At 46.5% G+C, this 22,145-nt stretch overlaps 2 protein-coding genes and 1 long non-coding RNA gene across 6 annotated transcripts in view; all 3 read left to right on the top strand.

Moving 5' to 3' along the window:
- LOC143844611 (Y+L amino acid transporter 2-like) overlaps positions 1 to 22,145 on the top strand; it is a 42,550-nt gene that overhangs the window by 6,585 nt on the left and 13,820 nt on the right. For 2 of the 4 annotated variants that reach the window (XM_077351967.1, XM_077351970.1), the window contains exons 2-3: positions 9,287 to 9,795; positions 13,675 to 13,800. In XM_077351967.1, the coding sequence (XP_077208082.1) occupies positions 9,287 to 9,795; positions 13,675 to 13,800 (635 nt within the window). Of the gene's footprint in view, positions 1 to 729; positions 1,707 to 9,282; positions 9,796 to 13,674; positions 13,801 to 22,145 lie in introns of those variants that run through there. The other 2 variants (XM_077351968.1, XM_077351969.1) reach the window with 2 other exon arrangements.
- LOC143844614 (uncharacterized) lies at positions 2,628 to 8,289 on the top strand. The gene is made up of 3 exons (XR_013234058.1): positions 2,628 to 2,833; positions 4,800 to 4,848; positions 8,029 to 8,289. It is a non-coding gene; the product is annotated as an uncharacterized LOC143844614 (long non-coding RNA).
- LOC143844613 (uncharacterized) lies at positions 13,849 to 18,914 on the top strand. Its single transcript, XM_077351971.1, has 4 exons — positions 13,849 to 17,179; positions 17,682 to 17,765; positions 17,944 to 18,027; positions 18,323 to 18,914. Exons 1-4 carry the CDS (start codon positions 16,558 to 16,560, stop codon positions 18,814 to 18,816), a joined length of 1,284 nt encoding a protein of 427 aa, XP_077208086.1. The 5' UTR covers positions 13,849 to 16,557; the 3' UTR covers positions 18,817 to 18,914.

Below are 22,145 nucleotides of genomic sequence, written 5' to 3'. Positions count from 1 at the left end.
CCTGCTGTTTCATGTATGAGTAAAGGGGTCATTATTGAGGAACATTGTGATGGGAGGTGGAGTTTCCAGGGATTCTGTGGGAGTGACTAATGTTATTGTTGCTAAGCTGTCTTTGGTTTCTAAAGCTCTGGCTCTGTTGCCAGCTGTTCTGTGAACAGAACATAAGATTGCAACACAGTTACTTTGCAATTAGCCCTTTATAGTGTGAGGATAAGGGCTGCCTGTTTGGTTGTTACACTATCTTCGTGCCTTTTCCTTAAGGAATTCAACATTTTGAGCCCACACAATCTGAGATGAGTTGTCTTCCCGAGGCTACACGTCCGGGGTCACTGCTAAATATTCCAAGTCTACTCTATATTGGTTTCATATAGTTGGACTCTGGTATCTCTGTGCGTCAAAAGAAACATGCACAAATATATGAGAAAGTGCAAGATGCACGTGATCACCTCTGAGCTTTTCAGCAAGGAGTATGGGTGTGGTGTATATCTTGGGACATTTCAGATTTCTACCTCAAGCCCTACCTATTGTTGTCTACAGTAATTGTCTACAGTGTCTATAAGAAAGACTACACTGTCAATACTGTCATTCCAGGGGACTAAGTAGACCAAGGGTAGTCAAACGGCGGCCCTCCAGATGTCTATGGATGACAATTCTCATGGGAACTGTAGTCCATGGACATCTGGAGGGCCGCCGTTTGACTACCCCTGAAGTAGACAATACAGACCTTGGTAGACCAAGGATCTGGCTGAGTGTAAAGCGGCATGTTTCTATGCCAAGGGAACATTCTTAAAATACCTCCCAAGCTACTACTAACTGTTGTAGTGCCCAGTTCTATGGAGTTAGGACATTTCTAAGTGTTTTTTCTTATGCAACCAGCTGACTTGCTGGGTCTTGAATCTCCAAGTGAAGTCAGGACATCTTTTGGAATTATAACTGACCTCCAGATTGCAGAGATCAGTCCCCTGGGAGCAGTTGGCTGGTATGAAGGGCAGTTTTATGAAGGACTTGTTTGAAGTGCAGATTCTATGGTATTATACCCTGCCAAACTTCCTCCTCTTCCCATGCCCCACTCTCTCCAGCTCCCACCCTCAATCTTAAGGCATTTCTTCACCCAGACTTGGTAATCCTAGTTGACCCACTCTCCAGCTTGACTGATTTGGTCTGAATAAGTAACTCATGAAATGATTGGTTTCTCTCTGAGCCCAGTAGTCACATGCGAAGCACATGACTGCAGCCATCATTCCATTCATTGCTCTGAAAACAGGTTACTTACTCTTAGCACTCTCTACAAGCTTCCACTGTGACCACTGCAGTCGGAAACTGCATGGCACTAATGTCAAAACGCATTTTAAAAGCATAGAGCTCAACCTATAAACAACTAGAGAATTTCTGTGCTTGCCACAAACCAAATTCATTTCTAGGAATTTCTCAGACCCAGGGGCTGGCTTTGGCTCAGACAGTTGTTATCCATTAGTAAACTTGAGTTGTTTGGCTGGAAAACAGTTCCCTCCTCCTGTTGATTTCAGTTTTTCTGTTATGGGGACACAAATAGCAGCACAGAGAGAGAGAGAAGGGGCCAATGAGTCGTATCATTTACCACTTCTCATCATGCAGCTGCTTGATTACTTAGACCCCGAGGTCACTGTTCTGTTCTTGGAGTTACTTCTGCCTTACACTAAATGAAGCAAGACATCGGTTATACATGGGTAAGCCTTAATGTTCTCTCTTCAGTTTCCCCCCACATACACACACACACAGTTGTAGATTAATGATAATGTTCTCCTATTGATAGACTTTAAGTGATATGAATTGGGGATTGACCATTTGTGTGTTTTAGAATATGTTTAAATAAATAGAAATGGTCAATATTGTGAGCAGTAACGGCTGAAGATCTCTGCCTTATCCACAATCTTCAAAGAATGTGCTTTCTTTTATATGGGACAAGAAGCATTGCTCCCTTCTACTGAAATTGGAGAGACAAAGGGTGCTTGCACTCGAAAGCTCACACCTTGAATAAATCTTTGTTGGTCTTAAAGATGCTACTGGACTCTGATTTTATTGTGCTGCTTCAGACCAACATGGCTACTCATTTGTATTTGTTTGGGTCAGCATGATATCTGGTGGGTTTGTTTTTTTGTGACGTTGAGCCTTGTTTTGTACATTTGGTTTTCTCATGGTTTGGCAAGTGCTCCCATAATAAACACTCCATTTACAGCTTGCATTTGGTCATGCTCATTGGCTTGATTTGAACTCTGATACAAGCGTGACTGAATTTTCAGTGATGAAGCTGGCACCATTTGCTCAGTGGCTAGATTTTTTAAAAAGTTTCTTGTGGCACCTTTAAAAACTAACATTTTTATTGTTATCTATAGAAACTAACATTTTAATTGTAACTTAAGGTTAGGCTCGGAGATTTGTGAGCCAGCCTAAACTTATACCACAATACACGTTAAGTTTTTAAGTTTTTAAGCTGCTTCAGGATTACTGTGGGTAGCCAGGTTGGTCTGAAGCAGCACAACACAGGAAGAGGGCTTGCACTCGAAAGCTCCCACCTTAAATAAACCTTTGTTTGTCTTTAAGGTGCTACCAGACTCTGATTTTGTTTTGTTGTCAAGATTCCTGGTTACTTCAGCTGCTGCAAACTAATACAATTGCCCTGGAATTGGTCTTATATAGTTGTCATTTCCACAGACATTCACCAGTCAACTTTTATAGGCCTTTCCTTCCTTGAATATATGAGAAATGCTAAATTATTCCATAGGATCTACACAGTTTTATCCTTTCAGCCAAGGAGAGTTCTCCCTCCATTTTATCCTCAAAACCAACTTGTGAGGTAAGTAAAGCTGAGAGAAAGTTAGGGAGCATCAGGCTGGAGTGAGAATTTGAACCTAGGTCTCCTGCTATCCCAATCCAAAACCCTAACTGGAGAGCCAGTTTGGTGTAGTGGTTAGGAGCGAGGACTTCTAATCTGGCATGCCAGGTTCGATTCTGCGCTCCCCCACATGCAACCATCTGGGTGACCTTGGGCTCGCCACGGCACTGATAAAATTGTTCTGACCGGGCAGTGATATCAGGGCTCTCTCAGCCTCACCCACCCCACAGGGTGTCTGTTGTGGGGAGAGGAAAAGGAAGGCGACTGTAAGCCGCTTTGAGCCTCCTTCGGATAGGGAAAAGCAGCATATAAGAACCAACTCTTCTTCTTCTTCTAACCGTTATAATCTTCACATTCAGATTGTAAATATGGCCCTCATTTTTATTAACCATACTGAATCATGGTAAAGAAGAAGCAAAATATCACGAACTACTATACAACCTTGTTCCCTCTTGGACACCTAAATGAGGTGGGAAAGATGTGGCAGTAGCCCTGAGGTGAAGGAATTGGTATTATATCATCAGGCAGCAAGTGAAGGTTCCAGTTTTGAATGTTAATCCATGTAAAAGAAACAAGCCTCCTCCCAAATAGAAAAGCAGAATATCATGGGGAGAACTGTCATCCCGCACTCTGCCTGCCATATTGATGTTATATTTGCAGTTTGAAATGAAGCAGTCCATTCTGCCAGCTCAGTGTCCTGTGATCCCATTTCAGGCTATAACCATTGTAAAACATCCAACAATCTGAAACTAGATTGTAGTCTGATGCCATTCTAAGATGGACTTGCAGAAATCTAGCTGCTGTTACTATATATTCCAGGAGTAGTCAAACTGCGGCCCTCCAGATGTCCATGGACTACAATTCCCAGGAGCCCCTGCCAGCGTTTGCTGGCAGGGGCTCCTGGAAATTGTAGTCCATGGACATCTGGAGGGCCGCAGTTTGACTACCCCTGATATATTCAAACACACACTCAACTGAAATGGACTTTTGTTGTCGTCAAGACAAAATAGAGGAGGGAAGAATGATGTAAACCACTCTGGATTCCACTGGGAAGAAAAGCAGGATATACTTGAATACATAAAAGTCATCCCCTAGTGGCATCTTCTGATCTTATCAAGAAGGGCTGGAGTTGCCTCAAACAGTACCACCCAATTCATCTCAGCAAGGTGGTCTGAATACTACCATGGCTAATAGGGATGAAAGTTGCTAAGATCCTAGAAAAAAAAACCTGGGCAGATTCCCTCATCAGTTGTCCAGTACAGGTCACCTACCAGGGAAACCAAGGGTGTTTCTGTCCCATAGATTGTATGGGCCCTTTTCAATTTATTTTCCAGTCTGTTTAATACACAAAGAAACATAATTCACTCACCACCATGCACTTGAATACCATTTCCTTCCCCCAAAACAAATTACAGTCCATCCCAAGAGCTGGTTAAGACCTGTGGGTACTAACAATGAACTTACTATTGTTCAGGGCTAGTAGAATGACCACACTTTGTTTAACAAGTTGAATTTCGATTATCTGGTCCTCAGTGCAGATTCTCCAATTGCCTATATTATTTTCACTTTGTTTATTTGTTATTTAGTGTTGTAATTTATATATAACCCCTCGCTGCGATGTTATGTGTGTTAGGACATGTAGTGTCTGAAGTTCTGTGAATCTGAACTTCTGACTGTGATAAATGAGTGTACGTAATCGCCAAGAACCGTGGGCAAATGAGGTTAACTGTAAAATGATCTAGTTACTCATTCGACTGAGCCTCCTGCATTTGTTTGCATTTCTCCTGTAAGGAAGCACTGATCCTTAGAACTAATCATGCCATGATGTGAGCTGTGAAATAATGCCCTTTCACACTTTTTGTGTCAAGAGTGTAAAGTTCAGACCTGATTATACAAGTCAATCACTGAATTCCCTTTGATTTCAAAGGACGACAGGATGAAATCCAAAAAGAAGGCTGCACAAGAAGAACAGAACTGTCAGTACAAACTATTTTAATCCACTCGGGTCTCTACTGAATGGGATAGATGCTTCAGGATTTTTAGGAGTCCAAAAGGGACTGCTGAGGCTTCCACCTTTTTGTAAAATGCCCATTACTTGTCCTTGTGAAAATAGCCTGTGAAATGTGCTCCGGGCCATAACTCAGGTTTTAATGGGACTTAAGATGCTTATGCTTTTATGGGACTTGTAAGATGATTGTGACTTGCCAGGGGCTATAAATTGAATTATATATAAATAAACAAAAAGTTGTTCCATTATAAGCCTTTCTAGGTGCCTTTCTGGTGCACAGAACTGTAGCTATACTTTTGGAAATCTGAATCTGTTCAATCCATCAATACCTTTAGTAACATATAAAATCTGTAACCACTCCGCAGGAGCTATATAAATAAAGCAGTAAGGGCAGGGGGGGGGCAGAGTCCAGGATGGGGAAGAGAGCCCATGAGAAGCACCTCCTGATTGCCCCCCCCCCCCGATTATCAGTCTGGGCCAGGGGGCACAGCGCAGCTCCCAATTGGCCCCCTGAGCCCAGGACTTGCCCAGCCTAGGGTGGGAGGAGGGCGGGAAACTAGGATTCCCAGCTAGGAAGGGAGCAGGGATGCCACATCGGAGATGCGGTGGCCCTGCTCCTTTCCCAGCCGGGAAGCCCGGGCCTGAGGCAGGAGGGGCGTGGAAAACGAGGCTTCCCCACCTGGGAAAGGAGCAGGGACCTTCCTCCTTTCCCCGTGATGTGGCTGGGGTCCTGGGGGGGAGGGGGCTGGGGGCCATGCCAAGGGGGTCTGCCCAGGAATGATGCTAGCGCCCACTGTATTTAGCATACAGCAGGCTTGATTTCTAGTATGTTAATAAACCAGTTAATAAACATACCTTATGATGTCTGTACTTGCAGCCACCATAACAGATTGGGAGAATGAAGCACTTTAATGTAGAAGTGCATTCAAAATCTGCAGGAATATTGTGTGCTAAGCTGTGAGATTTAAAAGCAAAGGTGAGGGCGATTTAGAGTCCCCCCCCCCTGCCCTCCCCAAGCTCTAGTGAGATACATTATGTTTCAGCGTCCTTGGATCAAAGAATTCAAAGCCAAATTCCCAGTAAGATATGTAAGGTAATACCTAAGCCATATCAGTTATCCATTATTGCCCAGCCTCCTATTAATAGTTAATGGGGGTGGAAAGTGCCATCAAGTTGCAGCCATGTGGCAACTCTGGACTTCCTTAGTAGTCTCCCATCCAAGCACTAACTAGGGCTGACCCTGCTTAGCTTCAAAGGTCTGACATCAGCCTCATTCTGGACCATCCAGGTCAGGGCAATAATTAATAGCAGACAATGATAAGTTTTAAATTCCGTCAAACATGTTCTCTTTTGTTAGACAATAGCTGTGTTTATAGTTGAAAGGGGAATGCACACAGACACAAAAAGAGGTAGGCCTCAAGCGGGGACTGAATTTGAAGGATCTGCATTTCACTATGGCTGCTCTCCTGGGCAAAATGGTCATTTTAGTACCAACTTCAGTGGGCTTTTCAAGAATTTTGTTGTGCAAGACTAATTTGTTATAAAGGATCAGGTTTATTTCACTGAGGTCCCTCCCCACCCCAAATCCTGCCCACTCCTGGCTCCACCCCAAAGACGCCAGGTATTTCCCAACCCAGAGCTGGCAACTCTACATGTGTATGGAGCAATTGCCCCCTTCTTCTCTCCCTGTTGAGCCGCTAACTTGGCTAAGTGTTTGACCTCTGTATGAATGAACAGCTAGGCCCAATGATGAGCAGTTAAAGCATAGTTTGAGGTCTTTGAAATGAAGGGGGGAAATTAGAAAACATGCCTGTCTTTAAGAACACAAAGGCAATGATAATGCACGGCAAAACAAGGCTACAGGTATTACAGAAACTAGCAAAACAGCCCAAATCAAACTCTCACCAAATTGGCTGGATGCTGATTTTACCCTGGCATTTCTCTGAGAAATGGGCACACGAGAGAGCCAAGAGGCAGCTTTCGATACTGGTTAAGAGCAGCAGCCTCTGAGCTGGCGAGTCAGGTTTGATTCCTTGCTCCTCCCCATGCATGCAGCCAGCTAGGTGACCTTGGGCTAGTCACCATCCTGATAGTGCCCATTTCTGTCAGTCTGGCGAATGGATTCAAGTGGGTAGCTGTACTGGTCTGAAGTAGAACAACAAAAATTGAGTCCAAGGCCACCTTTAAGACCATCAAAGATTTATTCTAGGCATGAGCTTTTATGGACCCCCCCTTTCTTCTTTAACATCTTATTGACGGCTGGAGTTCTATTCTCCCATACCCTCCGCCGGAGGTCTTGGTTAAGGGGATTTTTAAGCTGTTTTAACGCCAAATCATATCTTGGATTTTTTATGGTTATTGGATATTTATATGGTTTTTAGGGGAATTTTATTGGGGTTTTTAAATATAACCCACCACGATCCTCTCGGGAGTAGCAGGCTAAAATCAAACTATTATCATCATTGCCATTACCATTACCATTATTATTGTTGTTGTTGTTGTTGATAATAATAATAGTAATAATAGTAATAATAGTAATAATAGTAATGTGAGGCACACTTCCTCTGAATAATGGAACAAGGATCATGAGAGTACAAGTATATAGAAAAGGTAAACCAGTGGCAAATTAGTAAATGGTGTCATAGTATCTAAATTATGCCATATTATGGCCACATAATAATTCTTTGCTAATCAGTCCTTTTGAGTTTAGTTGTAGTTCACAAAAACATTGGAGAAATAAAATTGTCCATGTTAGTAATTAATAGCAGACACTTTCCTAGTTGTGATTCCATCTTCGGCCATAAATGAGGACCCTTCCCCCCCCCCCCATGCAGCTAGAAGTATGATCAGAGGGTGCTGGAGTGGTAAAAATTGCTTGTGTGTGTGCATTTCACAACACAGTCACATTCCGTTTCTGTTGCACAGCTTCCTCTGAGAGGTTCCTGTTCTCACTTTTTGCACACATGCAACTATTCTGTTAAGAAATCACAGTTCTAGACGGGATATGCTTACGTAAACTGCTGGGGGATTGTATTATTAAAGGCGGGGGGAGAGATTGGAAGAGACTGCTTTGGGGATTCTGTGGGCATCACTTTACTTCAAGGTGAAGATCCAGTTCCCCTCATTCATTATTCTCCCTTGTGTCCAGTCGCCATGTGAGAGGAAAGTGCTGTGCCAAAAAGGAATCCAAAGGAAGGCTGATTTCTTTCATGCTGCCCTGCTAACCAGTCAAATGGGAGTGGTGTTGTGTGGAATGAAAAGCACAGGAGGGTGCTAGGCAATTGCAGAATGAGCTCTCCATCTGGTGATTGATGAGGGTTGCCTGGTAATCCATATACTTCATTTGTCTAACATGGGGACTGCATCCCTTTTTTTGTCGTCAAGTCACAGCCAGCTTATGGTGATCCTGTAGGGCAGGGTTAGTCAAACTGCGGCCTTCCAGATGTCCATGCATTCGCTGGCAGGGGCTCCTGGGAATTGTAGTCCATGGACATCTGGAGGGCCGCAGTTTGACTACACCTGCTGTAGGGTTTTCAAGGCAGGAGATGTTCAGAGGTGACTTGCCCTTGGCTGCCTCTGCATCATTGCCTTGGACTTCCTTGGTGCTCTCCCATCCAGATGTTAGCTGGAGCAGATCCTGCTTAGATTCCAAGATTTGGCTGGCCTGGGCTTGGGCTCTAATACAACTACAATTACATTTTACACAAATTTGAAATTTGGACTGGTTTCAGAATTGGGGAATGGACTCCGGGGAATGGTAGATGATCGTTGGATCATCTTGGAGGATCATTGTCCATGGGGTCGCGATGGGTCGGACATGACTTTGCAACTAACAACAGCAGAATTGGAATGCGACATAAGACAATGATGTTAAGAAAATTAGCTTGAGAATTCCTCTATGAAAAATTTGTTTGAGCTGTAGATCCTAGAACTATGCCCACAAGGTATAAGGATGTGGATATATGTATGGAAATATTTCCATGGTCAGAATGTGACAATGGTAATTAGTATTATAATTAATGTATCTGTCAGCTGCAAATGTGTTGGTACATTTGGGATGCAATGGGAACTGAATCCAGATAGGAGCTTGATCACCTATCGTATCCTCAAAAGTTCAGTTGCTTTATTATGGAACATTCTCAATTGCATGGGGAAACGTTTCTTGTAGCATTTGCCTGCTTGGTCAACAGAGCATTACTGCCACATTCTATGACTGGAGGCTACCCAGGCGACTATCTTCACATTTAGCTATATCTACCATGGAGTAGATATACTCTTAAGGAGATGTCACAGTTTCCAGTTGCCTGTGTCCTTTTCTGTCCTTTATGATGGCATGTTTTTTTGGGAGGTTTCTTTTAAACAAAACAAGACAAAACATTGTCTCCTTCTGCTTCTTTCCCAGGTAGTAATTCATTGAAGATGACAGACCCTTGGATAATAGTTTGCAGCAAAAAGAAAACCCCCAAGACTGAACTGAGCTTGGTGACGGAGGAAAAAAAAGACAAAATGAAGATGAAACAAGAAATCTCCTTGCTCAATGGCATTTCTTTAATAGTTGGGAACATGATTGGTTCTGGAATATTTGTGTCCCCCAAAGGCGTTCTGATGTACAGTGCTTCTTATGGACTTGCGCTCCTCCTCTGGGCTCTTGGAGGGATCTTTTCACTGTTTGGAGCACTGTGTTACGCTGAACTGGGAACATCCATAGTTAAATCTGGAGCAAGCTATGCCTACATTCTGGAAGCCTTTGGAGGCTTTATAGCCTTTATCAGACTATGGTCTTCCTTGCTCATTATTGAACCAACAACTCAGGCTGTTATAGCCATCACTTTCGCTAACTATATCGTTCAGCCAATGTTTCCACTCTGTGAACCACCCTATGGAGCCGTTAGGTTGATTGCAGCTGCTTGCATCTGTAAGTAAAAAGAGAGTCAGGCAGAGTGATGATTTCATTGGATTGCAAAGGTTCAGGAAGTCCACTGTCATTTGCCTTTGGGGGTGGGGGAGACATTGGTAGAAACGAATTTGGCTTCTTCCAGTTTCCTCTGAGAAAAACATGAGATTTCAGTTAATTCAATAGATATATAGCAAGGCAGTGTTCCCCAACCCCTGGTCCAGGGACCGGTACTGGTCCATAGATCAGTCAGTATTGGGCCACGGCTCCTTCTCATCCTCCTCCCCAGCTGCTGCCTCGGGGGTTGCCCTGCCACTCTGCCACCGTCTCACCTTTGGTACTCTCCAGCAGCTGCCATGGCTGGGGCTCCCCCTCGGCGTGGCACTGCGCAGCTGCTGCTGGCAGCGCCCCCTAGCAGGCAGCGGGAAGTCAGGGGCACTGGTGGGAAAGCAAGTGGAGCAAGGGCTCAAGCGGCAGTGGCAACGTCCCTCAGCAAAAGACTACCCGCCCGGGCCTTAGTAAAATTGTCAAGCGTTGACCAGTCCCCGGTGATAAAAAGGTTAGGGACCACTGTAGTAAGGTATTTAGTAGCTGCCTGATAATAGTAGGGAATAAATGAAAAACCTCTGCCTGTGTCTATGACAGTCACTTTTTGTCACTATCCAGTGCAGAACAAGAGAATCCAAAGCGTTCAGTCTGTATAATGTCTTATATGGGTGGCTGAAACAGATAGGAAACCACAAAGGGGAGCTTCAAAATAAATATTAGATCAGAAATGAGAGTATTATTCAGAGCAGACTGCGTTTGGCTCACCGTTGTCTGGTATAGAAAGACAATCTTTATGTTCTTGTTTTGCAGGGGCAACAATACTGTTCTTAGTCCACTTCAATCATTTGAATTTTATTTGTGTAATTAAGAAGACAGGGTCAGGGTTAGCGTCCCACTTTTCTCCCAGCTGACCCAAAGCAGTTTGCAATGTCATTCTCTCCTCTGTTTCATCCTTACAACAATAACCCTGTGAGGTGGCTCAGGCTGAGTGAGACAGCGACTTACCCAAGGTCACCCAGTGAGCTTGCATGGCTGAATAGAATCCAAACCTCGGGTGTCCAAGGTCCTAGTCTGACTCTCTAACCCATGGGTGGTCAAACTGTGCCTCTCCAGATGTCCATGGACTACAATTTCCATGAGCCTCTGCCAGCAGCATGCTGGACATCTGAAGAGCCACACATTTTAACCATTCCTGCACTAACGACTCTTAGAGCCTGTTTGGTATAGTGGTTAGGAGTGCTGACTTCTAATCTGGCCTGCCGGGTTCGATTCTGCACTCCCCCACATGCAACCAGCTGGGTGACCTTGGGCTCAACACAGCACTGATAAAACTGTTCTGACCGAGCAGCGATATTAGGGCTCTCTCAGCCTCACCCACCCCACAGGGTGTCTCTTGTGGGGAGAGGAATGGGAAGGCGACTGTAAGCCGCTTTGAGCCTCCTTCGGGTAGGGAAAAGCGGCATATAAGAACCAACTCTTCTTCTCCTGCATTTGTGTGTGCATCATTTTATGTATTTGTTATGCATTTGTTATAAATTCTCAAGCTGTGTCACCATGGTGAGCTGATCTAAAGCAAGAAGTCTGCCCACAGTGTAACCAATCCTTTGACAATGATCCTAGGACCTAATCACTGTTTCCTCCATTTTGTAGATGGAGAAATGAGGCTGAGAGTTAGTCTTCCCAAAAGCAACATGATGCATCTATGGCAGAGCTGATCCCTAGATCCCTTGAAACCAAGTCCAACTCTCTGCAACAGGACTTGAATTTTCTCCATTGTGAGCAATCATCCCTGTCTTTAGTCTTCAAATGTAGATTGACAGCTAGTGCTCATTATAAAACAGATCTCCTGTAACTACTACTTTGAGTCATAGCAGAATAGATTGTTTGCTAGTTACCTGGTGTTATATGCTTTAAAAGGGTGTGCAGTTCCCAAGGGTTTTTATTTTACATGAGCTTTGGAGATGAGCACTGTGCTTAACTAAATCACATTTCGCAGGAAGCTGCAATGTTCTCTTTGAATACTAGAGGGCACTAAAAGAAAAAGAATCTTTATCATCATCTTGCAGATGAAACAGACGGAGTTGTAAAAACAGGAGAGTTCCGGGTTTTGTACCCATATTAATTTTTTATTTAAATTGGTTCCACTTTTTCAGAAAGTAGCAGAAATCACTAGCAGTATGCAATTCAGAGCCTGAAATATTCATACTTACTGAATAACGCCATAGTCAATTATATGAATTATATTATGAGTTCAATGTGAATTGTATTGTTCCATAGTTTCATAATAATTCCTAGTATTCAGGGTCCCATTGACTCAGCTGGAAAGCTGGGTAGGCTGCTTGCAAGAAGGCAAAAGTGAAATCCTTTCCTTGGACAACCAGGCCAGGCTGCTTGAGACAGGAAACAGAAACATTCCCCAGACAGCCTGGTGAGGGCAAAGAGCTCTGACAGGTATTACCATGATTTTGCTGGAAGGAGGACACAGCGGAGGCAGATGTGGAACTCTGCAAGCCTAGGCTGATCAGCTTGACTTACTGGGCTGCCCAGGGCTCTGTTGGGGGAGGTCTGATTATGGTAGCAGTGGGAGGGATGTCTTGCCCAGCAAAAAGGCAGGACAAGCAAGTGGGCATTCTGTTGGGCAGGGGACATTATCATTCATGCCTGTAGCCTGGATCTGTGGGATCCCCCCCCCCCTTTAAGATCCCCCTCCCATTGCCAGGTTTTCCCTGAGGTGCCTTTTCAGTAGGTGGGAACAGCACCTTCCGGTCCACAGTGCAGTGGCTGCCATGACTCCTCTTCCTGCCCCTTCCCTTCTCCCAACTGCTGCCTCAGGACTATGCTCATGCATTCAGCTGTGCTGTGCCCACTGTTGGGGGAGGACATCCCTGGGGGCATTGTACTGTTCAGACTTCATCCCCATGTTGCAGATTGTTCCTAATGCCTGGCACTGCTGAAGAGTTGCATGGCAATGGGTGGGGACATGAAGGGAGGCTTGCCACAACAGGTACTGGCAGCAAGCAGAGGCCTAGGCCTGCTTTTCAGTCACGTCACTGTCAGAAAAATAGTAGCATCACTTCTGGTACTCACCATAGCTTCTACCACAGAGGTTTTGCCCAAACACCAGAGCATGGCTGTATTGCCAGCAGGCCCTTTGGGAATGGCATTGCTGTGTCTCCAGTGACATGGTGGGAATACTGGGATAAGCCTGCCCTACAATGATCTGAGGAGGGCATTACCTGGGGGCAAGGGATTCCCTGCCCCTGGCAGAGGCCTGCCAACCCTGCACTGCTGTCTAGCCGTAGTAGCTATGGCCATGTGCACTTGACACATCTTAACTCTTGGGGGTTGGCACGGGCCCTGGGAGAGGGATGAAGCTTTGCCTTATTTTTAATGGAAAGCAATCTTTTCCTGTTGATTTTATTGGAATTTCAGATATTTGGGAAAGTCAGATTTTTCTAAAATCTGAAGCGTCGTGATTCTGGGTTCCAAATCTGGATTTTTGTGTTGGTGCACATCCTTAGAAATCTCTTACAAAAGCACCAATAAACACTAAAATACATTAAACTACTAAAAATATTGGTTTACAGCCTAACACTGTGTTTTCTGGTGGGGAATGAAGCCCCATCCAGAGCAGGTTGACTCCTTAATCTCTGTTTGTTTCATCACTGGATGCTTTTCATTATTCATTTCTGGGAAATCTGACTCCCCTCCCCCAGCCCAGTATGTTCTTATTACCTTCTTTTGCTCAGGGAAAAAATCCTATTAAGTTAATGAAAATACTTCAAGTGACCCATATCTTGCTGAAGTGCAGCTAACCATGCATATCTTGCTTGTGTCCCATTTCTTTATTAGGCTCCCTGACATTTATTAACTGTGTCAATGTGAAGTGGGGAACCAGAGTACAAGATCTTTTCACATATGCAAAAGTTATGGCCCTTATTATGGTAATAGCAGTGGGACTATATAAAATTAGCCAAGGTAAGAAATACTGTGAGTGAAGAATGCTAACAAAACTGGATAGTACGCTAAGAAGGCCAGTTTACACTGCCTACCTTGAGTGTGTTTTTTAACTCATGTGGAACAATGTATTGTATGAAAACATTACTAGGCTAACAGAATCAAGTGGTTAGCCATGTTGGTTTAAAGGAGCACAACAAAATCTGAGTCTAATGGCACCTTAAAGACCAACAATGATTTATTCAAGGTGTGAGCTTTCGTGAGCAGGCACACTTCATCAGACAATGGAGTACAGATATAAGGAGAAAGTAAATTAGTCACAAATTAGTAAACAGCATCATAATGTCCATATATGCAGTATGATCGTTCTTTGCTAGAAAAGCAAATCAGTCTTCCGGGTTCACTTGTTGTTCACAAGAATATTGAGGCGATAAAAATATAAAGTTAGTGATTAATGGCAGAAACTTCCTCAGTTGTGAAAAGAAGTAATTAAAAGCGACTTGTTGCTAGCCCCATCTAACTCCAACCAAGCATGGAGGCATCTCCGCAAGGGACAAAATCAGAGAAAATCTGTTGGAAGACAGGCCCAAAAGAGACAATAACAGAACACCACTAATGGTTCCATATAACTCTCAACTCAAAACAGTTCAGTGCATCCTCAGTGACTTACAGTCTACTCGAAAATGACAGTTCATTTTCTCAAGTTCTGGGTGGCGAACCTTTTCTTGTGCACAGACAACCTGCCAATCTCAAACAATTCCTCACCCACAACAATGTAACATCTAATTTGAACATGGAGAGCTTGCAACAAACCCAGATGCCAACTTTGCTGCCACATATAACACAATCACTGGACCTAACAACATCACCTATACCTACACCTATACCATCTTCTAATGATCATCTTCTAGTATTGTATATGCTATTAAATGCCAACAATGCCCCTCTGTTCTCTACATAGGACAAACAGGACAAACAAGCCTTCTGCCAAAGAATAAATGGACACAAGTCTGACATCAAAAATCACAGGACTGAAAAACATGTAGAACACTTCAACCTTCCAGGACATTCAATAAGGGACCTTAAAGTAGCTGTTTTATTGCAACAAAACTTCAAGAACACACTAGAAAGGGAGATTGCAGAAATGCAAGTTATTACAACCTTCAAAACAATGGAATCCCCAGGACTCAACAAGGATATTGGTTTCTTTTTTCACTATGTATGTTAACTTCATTCATCTCTTATATCCACACTCCTTACCATCCCCTCTTCTTGTTATTTTATTTTGGACAATGACTGATGTACATAAGTAAGTTTGTAATGCTATCTAGAATCTAACTTTCTGTTCTTAGGAAGAATAACAAACTCAACGTAGCTTGTCAGTTGTGGGGATTCCCCCATGACTGGGTGGAGATGGATGGGGCTAGCACTAAGGGCCATTTCGCACGGCTTCAAAGTAGCAGGATGGTTGCAAATTGGAAACGCTACAAATTTGCCATAACCCACGACGTCGTACACAATCTGCAACAGTCCTGCAACCGACCCGCAAAAAGCGCTTCGTTGTAGCGCTTCTAGGGGAATCCAGAAAAGTGGATTCACCCTCCGGATAGCGATACACTCCTGCAACCAATCTGCAACAGTAGCGCCACAGACTTGTGCGTTACCATTGTTGTGGTTTCTTCAAAGTCCCTCCTCCCGAGCCTTTCCTCCTAACTTCCGGCGAACTGTCCGCCATCTTTTTTCTCCGAGCGAGCGGGGATCTACGAGGCAACGAGACAGCGACTGGCTTTCAAGCAAGATCACTTTCTGAAATTCTGCCCGGACACCACAATAGTTTTCCAAAAGCACAGTGGCACACACCGTCACGTTCCAAACATTTGCCCATAGCTTAAAACCCCGTCTACCTTAGGCCAGTACTAGCGGAGTCAACGTACGGGGATCCTTTTTAAAAACTTTCCTCTGAGCGTGCCAACGAACGTTCGCCGCTCGCAGTCTCCTGTTTAGATTAGTGGGGTTCAATAGATATGATTCGAGGTGATTTCATGAGGGGCGGTTTATGTGTAGTGGGTCTTTGTGTGGTTCCGGGTGCGTGGTTGTGCTTGGGTGCGGACCACCCCTTCCATCGGCGGCTAGACCTCCGGCAAGCGGAGTCGCCGTCCGCCGTTCATTTTAAAAAAACTTTCAGCTGAGCGTGCCAACGAACGTTCGCCGCTCGCATTCTCCAGTTTAGCTTAGAGGGGTTCAATAGAAATGATTCTAGCATGAGGGGCGGTTTATGTGTAGTGGGTCTTTGTGTGGTTCCGGGTGCGTGGTTGTGCTTGGGTGCGGACAACCCCTTCCATCGGCGGCTAGACCTCCGGCAAGCGGAGTCGCCGTCCGCCGTTCATTTTAAAAAACTGTCCGCTGAGCGTGACAACGAACGTTCGCCAGTTACATGTCATTGATTTATGCTTTGGTTGGTGAATATTATTGGGGAACTGTCGCGTACCACTGCAATTGCTCTCGGTTTTACACCGGCATGCGTTTTTGTAATGGCGGACATCTCACTAAAATGGCTCCCGCTGCATGTTCAAACTGCTCTTCCCGCGTGTGGACGAATCAGCGCATGCGAGAAGTCAAACAAAAGGCGCTAATCTGGCCATTAGGAGCAGATCCTGTTCCCGCGCGAGGAGTTTTGAACGTGGCATGTGACCTAATGTGGCCAATGCGCGTGTCCCCTACTGCCCTCTACCAATCAGGAGCCGGCTAGTCCCTTTGTCTTTGTGTGCGGGAAGGTATATGATCCGTTGCACCCTGCACCTCGCACCACCATTTTGCTCAGCTACTAGCGAAAGCACCATGGAATCCTCTTCTCAAGCCTCGTCCGTCCCTGCAACCGGCCGTGGCCCAACTTGGAGGGACGCGGAGATCAGGGACCTGATCGCGATTTTCTCGGAGGAGAAAATCCAGGACGCCTTCCAGTCCTCTCACAGGAATAGGGAGGTCTTCGAGCAAGTGGCCATAAAGATGCGTGCCCTGGGCCACAACAGGACCGGCCTTGAATGCCGGTCGAAGACCAAAACGATGCGGGCGGAGTACATGAGAGCCGTGAACCATAACAAGGGTTCCGGCAACGAAAAGGTGACCTGCCCCTACTTCGAGGAGCAGCGCCAGCTGTACGGAGACGGGGAAGGAGCCGGCAGGCTGAAGCGCGTCGGGAGGAGCCTTAAGGTGGTTCGGAAGCCGGCTGCCCCGGTCGAGGAACCACCCGCTGAGGAGGATCCCGGCGAGGGCACCTCGTCCAGCTTTCGGCCTCCACCCCCCGTCCAGCAACGACCAGCGGAATTGGTCACGGTGGACCTGATGGCCATCGCTCCTGGGGAGCCGGAGGAGGTTCCTGAGCAAACGCCCCTTGCCTCCGGTAAGTAATTTTCTTTTTATTTTATATTTTATTGTTTTTATATTGAGCAAATGTGTGTTCTGACGTTTGGGGATCGTTTTCTCGTGTGTTCGTTGCTACGCATAATATGATAGGATGTTTGTGGATTGCTTTGGGTGGCTTTTTAAAACGGTTGTGTTTAACCAACAACCCAAACAGTTTTGCAGCATGCCTCAGCCATAGGCCTTCTGCAGCGCTCTAGCCACTACTTTGGGACCTTGATGTGTGGTTCAGGTTGTGTGCTTGCTCCTTTTTCACTATTGTATGCCTTGTGTTCGTTGCAACGCATGCTATGCTTGGATGTTTGTGGATTGCTTTGGGTGGCTTTTTAAAACGGTTGTGTTTAAACAACAACCCAAACAGTTTTGCAGCATGCCTCAGCCATAGGCCTTCTGCAGTGCTCTAGCCACTTCTTTGGGAGCTTGCTGTGTGGTTCAGATTGTATGCTTGCTCCTTTTTCACTATTTTCTGCTCTTGTCCACAGAGACACAGATGCCTGGGACGGTGGTCCTAGAGTCCCCTGCAGCAGTAGCAGAGGACAGTGATTCTGGGGCGTCCACAAATGTTGGTAAGTATCAGTTGCAATAAGGGGGGGGGGGTTTAACTGCTTTGTGCTTTTCTGTTTGTGCAGGGCAGCAGCACTGCCAAGAGACAGAAGATAGTCCCTCAACGTTGCTGCTTTAGGGTTTGAAGCTAGCTTTGCCACACTTTGGTCCTAAATCATGTTCTTTTTTCCCTTTTTTCAGATTTTATACCCGGGACACAGGAGGAGGAGGAGCGTGGGGTGGCTGGACCTCCTGCCCTGCGCAGGAGGATACAGATACAAGATGGTGAGCGTGCATGAACTGTTCCTTTCGAGCCATGGCTGCAGGGCAATGTCTGTGTGCAATAACTGTGTGCTTCCTTTTCATTTTTGTGCTCCCCTGGCATTGTTCTGAGTCTTGGTTTAACATGTAACCAAGAAAGGCCACCATGGGCAAACAAACAATAACCATGTGCTCCCCTGGCATTGTTCTGAGTCTTGGTTTAACAATATGTAACCAAGAAAGGCCACCATGTGCACCAGGGTGGGTTTTGACTGTCTCGTTGTTACTAACAGTTCTTTTTCTCTTTTTTTGCCAACAGAGGTCCTTTCTGAAGACGACGAGCCAGCTGGCTCACCACCCAGGGGCGCTCTCCCGGCTGAGGAGAGGCTGGCCAGGGAACGCGGCAGGCTGCGGCGCGTCTCCGTCCTGACTAGTGTGGGAGAAAGGATCCTGGAGCACTGCCAGGAGGAGTCCAGGCGTGCAGCTGCTGCAGACCAGGCGATGCTCTCCCTCGTGGCCCAGGAGGGCAAAAAATTCCGTGCCATCCTTAGAGATTCGAACAACTCACTACGCGAAAGCGTGGAGGAAGTTCGAATGATAAGGAGGCTGATGGAGAGGGCGGTCGCGGTTATGGAGGCGGCCCCCCCTCCTCAGATTACAGTGAACGTCCCCCCCCCAACCCACACCCCCCCACCACCTCCAGCACCCCCCCACCCCCCCCCCACCACCTCCAGCACCCACCCCACCCACCCCCTCTCAGAATGCCGCGACCCAAACGAGAAGGAGGACTGTTCTCGGGAAGAGAGTCGTTAAACCCGCGGACAAGTTCTCCCCCTCCTAGTTTGGGCCATTTTGTCTGTTTATCTGTGTTTGCTGTTGTCTGTTCAATAAAGTTTATGTTTTTGACTCTGTCTCTGTGTACCCTCTCTAGTGATTGTGCCTATTCTGGCACCGTTGTGTGGGTTGGAGGTTGGAGGGTGTTTTAAAGGTTAAAGGTGTTTTAGGAGTTTGGGGTGAAAGGTGTGCGAGTGTAAGGAGTCACACTGGAGTCTTTTTCAGGAAATTTACAACAACATTTTATTTTCAGAAACAGTTCAACAGGGGAAAAAAACAAGGGAATGTAACTTGGACCCCCCCACCACCACCCCCACCCTCCAAGAAAGCCAACTTTTTTTTAACAAATTCAAATATTTAACAGGGATAGAAAAATGGGCAAAGTAACTGGGAACCCCCCCAACACCCCCCACCCCAAAACACAAAAAGAAAACAAAACTTAGGTCCCACCGCTCCCCTCCCCAGCCCCTTCCAGCTCCCTCACTCTCCTGCACAACCGTCCCATGGTCCCCCGCACTTTGCGGCGGAAGAGGTCTTCGTCCTCCTTCTTCTTAACTGTGTGGGGAGGGAGAAAAAGTACACATTAGTGCCAGACATATTTTCCAATTTTTTTAGTTTACATGCATACACTTTTTGGTGGCCGTAGCCACAGTGTGAGAAGAGTTGGGCAGTGGGGAACATAACCTACGTTCTTCCGCCTCCCTCTGCTGCCTTTGCTGCTCTAACTCCCCTTTCAGGTCTGCCACTTCAGCCTCTAAGGCAGCCACCCTGGCCTCCATGGCACGCAGCCTTGCCTCCATAGTTTCTGCTATAGAAATCAAACAAAGAATTTAATAGCACTTAAAATGGAGGCATCACAGCAGGCTCCCATATTGCTCCATGGGGGAACACACACATGGGTCTCCCGCACAGACATAAAACTCTCACCTGCAGCCTGTCCCGAGGTGGAAGGTCCCTCTTCCTCCCCCTCCTCAAGCTCTGGTGCTTTTGCCATCTTGGATGGTGATTGTGTGGCTGGGCAAAGAAAAAGAGAAATCATAATTAAAAGCACACAAACCAGAGATGAAACACAGCTGGTAGACACACCACAGTTAGAGTCAAAGCGCATAACCAAAGTGGTTCTACACAGTACTGGCGGGCTAAGTCAGAGGGGGTTGACAGCATCTAAGTACTTTCTGGAATTTCATTGGGGACAGTAGGGGAAAGAGGCAGCTAGTCATGCCATGCATGTTTAAGGGCAAAACACAACGAGGGCAGCACTTACCCATATGCCTCCTCATTTCCAGGGGGGGCTTCCCAGCCTTCTCCCATATTTTCACCATCTGGTCGTGGAAGACCATCCTCCCGCTTGGCTGCGGGACCCCCCCCCCCCACTGCTCCAGACTGTTGAGGAAGTCCAGCTTCACTCGCTTAAATTTTGTCCGGACCTGCTCCCAGGTCCGGACATAGCCCCTCTCCCTCAGCTTTGATGCCAACACCAGGTAAGCACCCTTGGTGTGGCAGTGGGTGCTGGCCATAAGGTGGCCAACACTTTTAGATTGGAGCACTAGCTCCAGAAGTGCCTCAGCCTCGGCGCGCTGCCAGAAGGAGCCCTTCCGTGGCTTCGGCATCTTCGGAATGACGGTTAGGGAACGAACGTGCGTTGCTCCGATCGACCACCCCTATTTTAAATGTATCAAAGCTGCCCACCAATAAAATTATTCCTTGGAACATAAGTGGATTGATCCTCCGGTTTGACAGGGGTCGCCAATACTTCCTGGCTACCCGCCTCCCCGAACTTTCCCCGTTCAGCGCTTCCGTATTGTGTGTGTCAATTTCAGTGGGGAGTTAGCATTTAGGGCTGTCAAAGTGCTTTTCGACCAGAGAATCCCCGTTTTTTTGCAGGCAAAGTACACAAACCGCACAAGACAAGGTTAAACAAAGAACACCAAACTTTATTCAACAACAGAGTGGGAAAAACAATTAAACACGCCTCCTGTTTCTGTAGATGTGGGTGGCTATGGCGTCCCGAACCTTGCACCCCTCAGCATAGATCCTTTTTCTCCTTGCTTCAGGGATGTCTTGAGTGTCCTCAAGGACCACAGGATCAGGTTCATCCACAGGGAAGGGGATGTTATGTCCCTTGTCCTCGCATATGTTGTGCAAAATGACACACGCGATGATCAGCGGAGTCACATTGTCTATATGCACATGGAGTCGGGACATCAGGCAACGGAACCGGGACTTCAGACGTCCAAAGGCACGCTCCACTACATTCCTTGCCTGGGAGTGACTGAGGTTGTAGTGGCTCTGCACGTCTGTCCTTGGCCGCTTGTAGGGAGTCATGAGCCAGCGTCGTAATGGGTAGGCTCCGTCACCGAGCACCAACGCCGGCACACGCACGCCCTCAATGGTGGCGGTGGGGTTTCCTGGAACAAAGACCCCTTCGTCCATGGCTTTCCTGAGGTTGGATTCCCTGAAAACAAGGGCATCATGCCTCCTGCCACTCCACCCCACCTCGGCATCGATAAACCGTCCGGAGAAGTCCACAGTTCCTTGCAGGAGAACAGAACAAAAGTCCTTCCTGTTCCCGTACTCCTTTATGCTTCCCCCGGGGGCACGGATAGGGATGTGGCTTCCATCGACGGCCGCAAAACAATGCGGGAATCCAAGCCTGGCAAACCCGTCCATACTCTGGAATAAGGGAAAGAAAAGAATATAAGCCATGGCATGTCAGCGTGGGGTGTATCGCGTCTTCGTTGCTGACCTGTCAAACAAGAAAAAAAATTTAAAGGGCAAAGGGGATCGAATGACACTCACCGCTCCAAGCCGGTCTCCGAGGCACACGACTTTGCTGAACAATTCCGCCTCCATGGCGAGGCAGAACTCCTTAAGGATATCGCCAACCGTAGTGACTCCGAGTCCGAATTGCTGGGCTACTGTCCGGAAGTACTGAGGGGTTGCCAAGTACCACAATGCGACCGCCACCCTTTTTTCCACTGGCACGGGGCGCCGCATGCCAGTGACTTGCCTCTCCATGCGTCCACGTAGAGCCTCCACGAATTCAAAAAATGTCCCCCTAGACATTCTAAAGTTGGCAATCCAGTGGTCATCATCCCAGCGAGCCCACACAAAATTTTCCCACCAGTCAGAGGATCTTTCGTCCGCCCAGAACCGGGGGGGGAACCGGACCTCTGCCAGAGCTTGCCAGTGCCTCTTTGCCGCCATGGTTGCCCGTTGAGAACATCTTGTGCTGCTGGTCATCGCTCTGGCAATACGTTCTCGGTATTCCTCTGAAGCAGCCCTCCTATGCTGCACAGTGGTGCGGA

This window comes from Paroedura picta, chromosome 9, assembly GCF_049243985.1.
Source record: "Paroedura picta isolate Pp20150507F chromosome 9, Ppicta_v3.0, whole genome shotgun sequence".
Classification (NCBI taxonomy): Eukaryota; Metazoa; Chordata; class Lepidosauria; order Squamata; family Gekkonidae; genus Paroedura; species Paroedura picta.
This window is presented reverse-complemented; position numbering and strand designations above follow the sequence as displayed.

Bases quoted from the DNA above. Each gene is read 5' to 3' on its own strand.
- LOC143844613 (XM_077351971.1), top strand. From the start codon at position 16,558: ATGATCCGTTGCACCCTGCACCTCGCACCACCATTTTGCTCAGCTACT. The intron at 17,180-17,681 runs GTAAGTAATTTT...TCTTGTCCACAG, and splicing joins GCAAACGCCCCTTGCCTCCG to AGACACAGATGCCTGGGACG. The intron at 18,028-18,322 runs GTGAGCGTGCAT...TTTTGCCAACAG, and splicing joins GAGGATACAGATACAAGATG to AGGTCCTTTCTGAAGACGAC.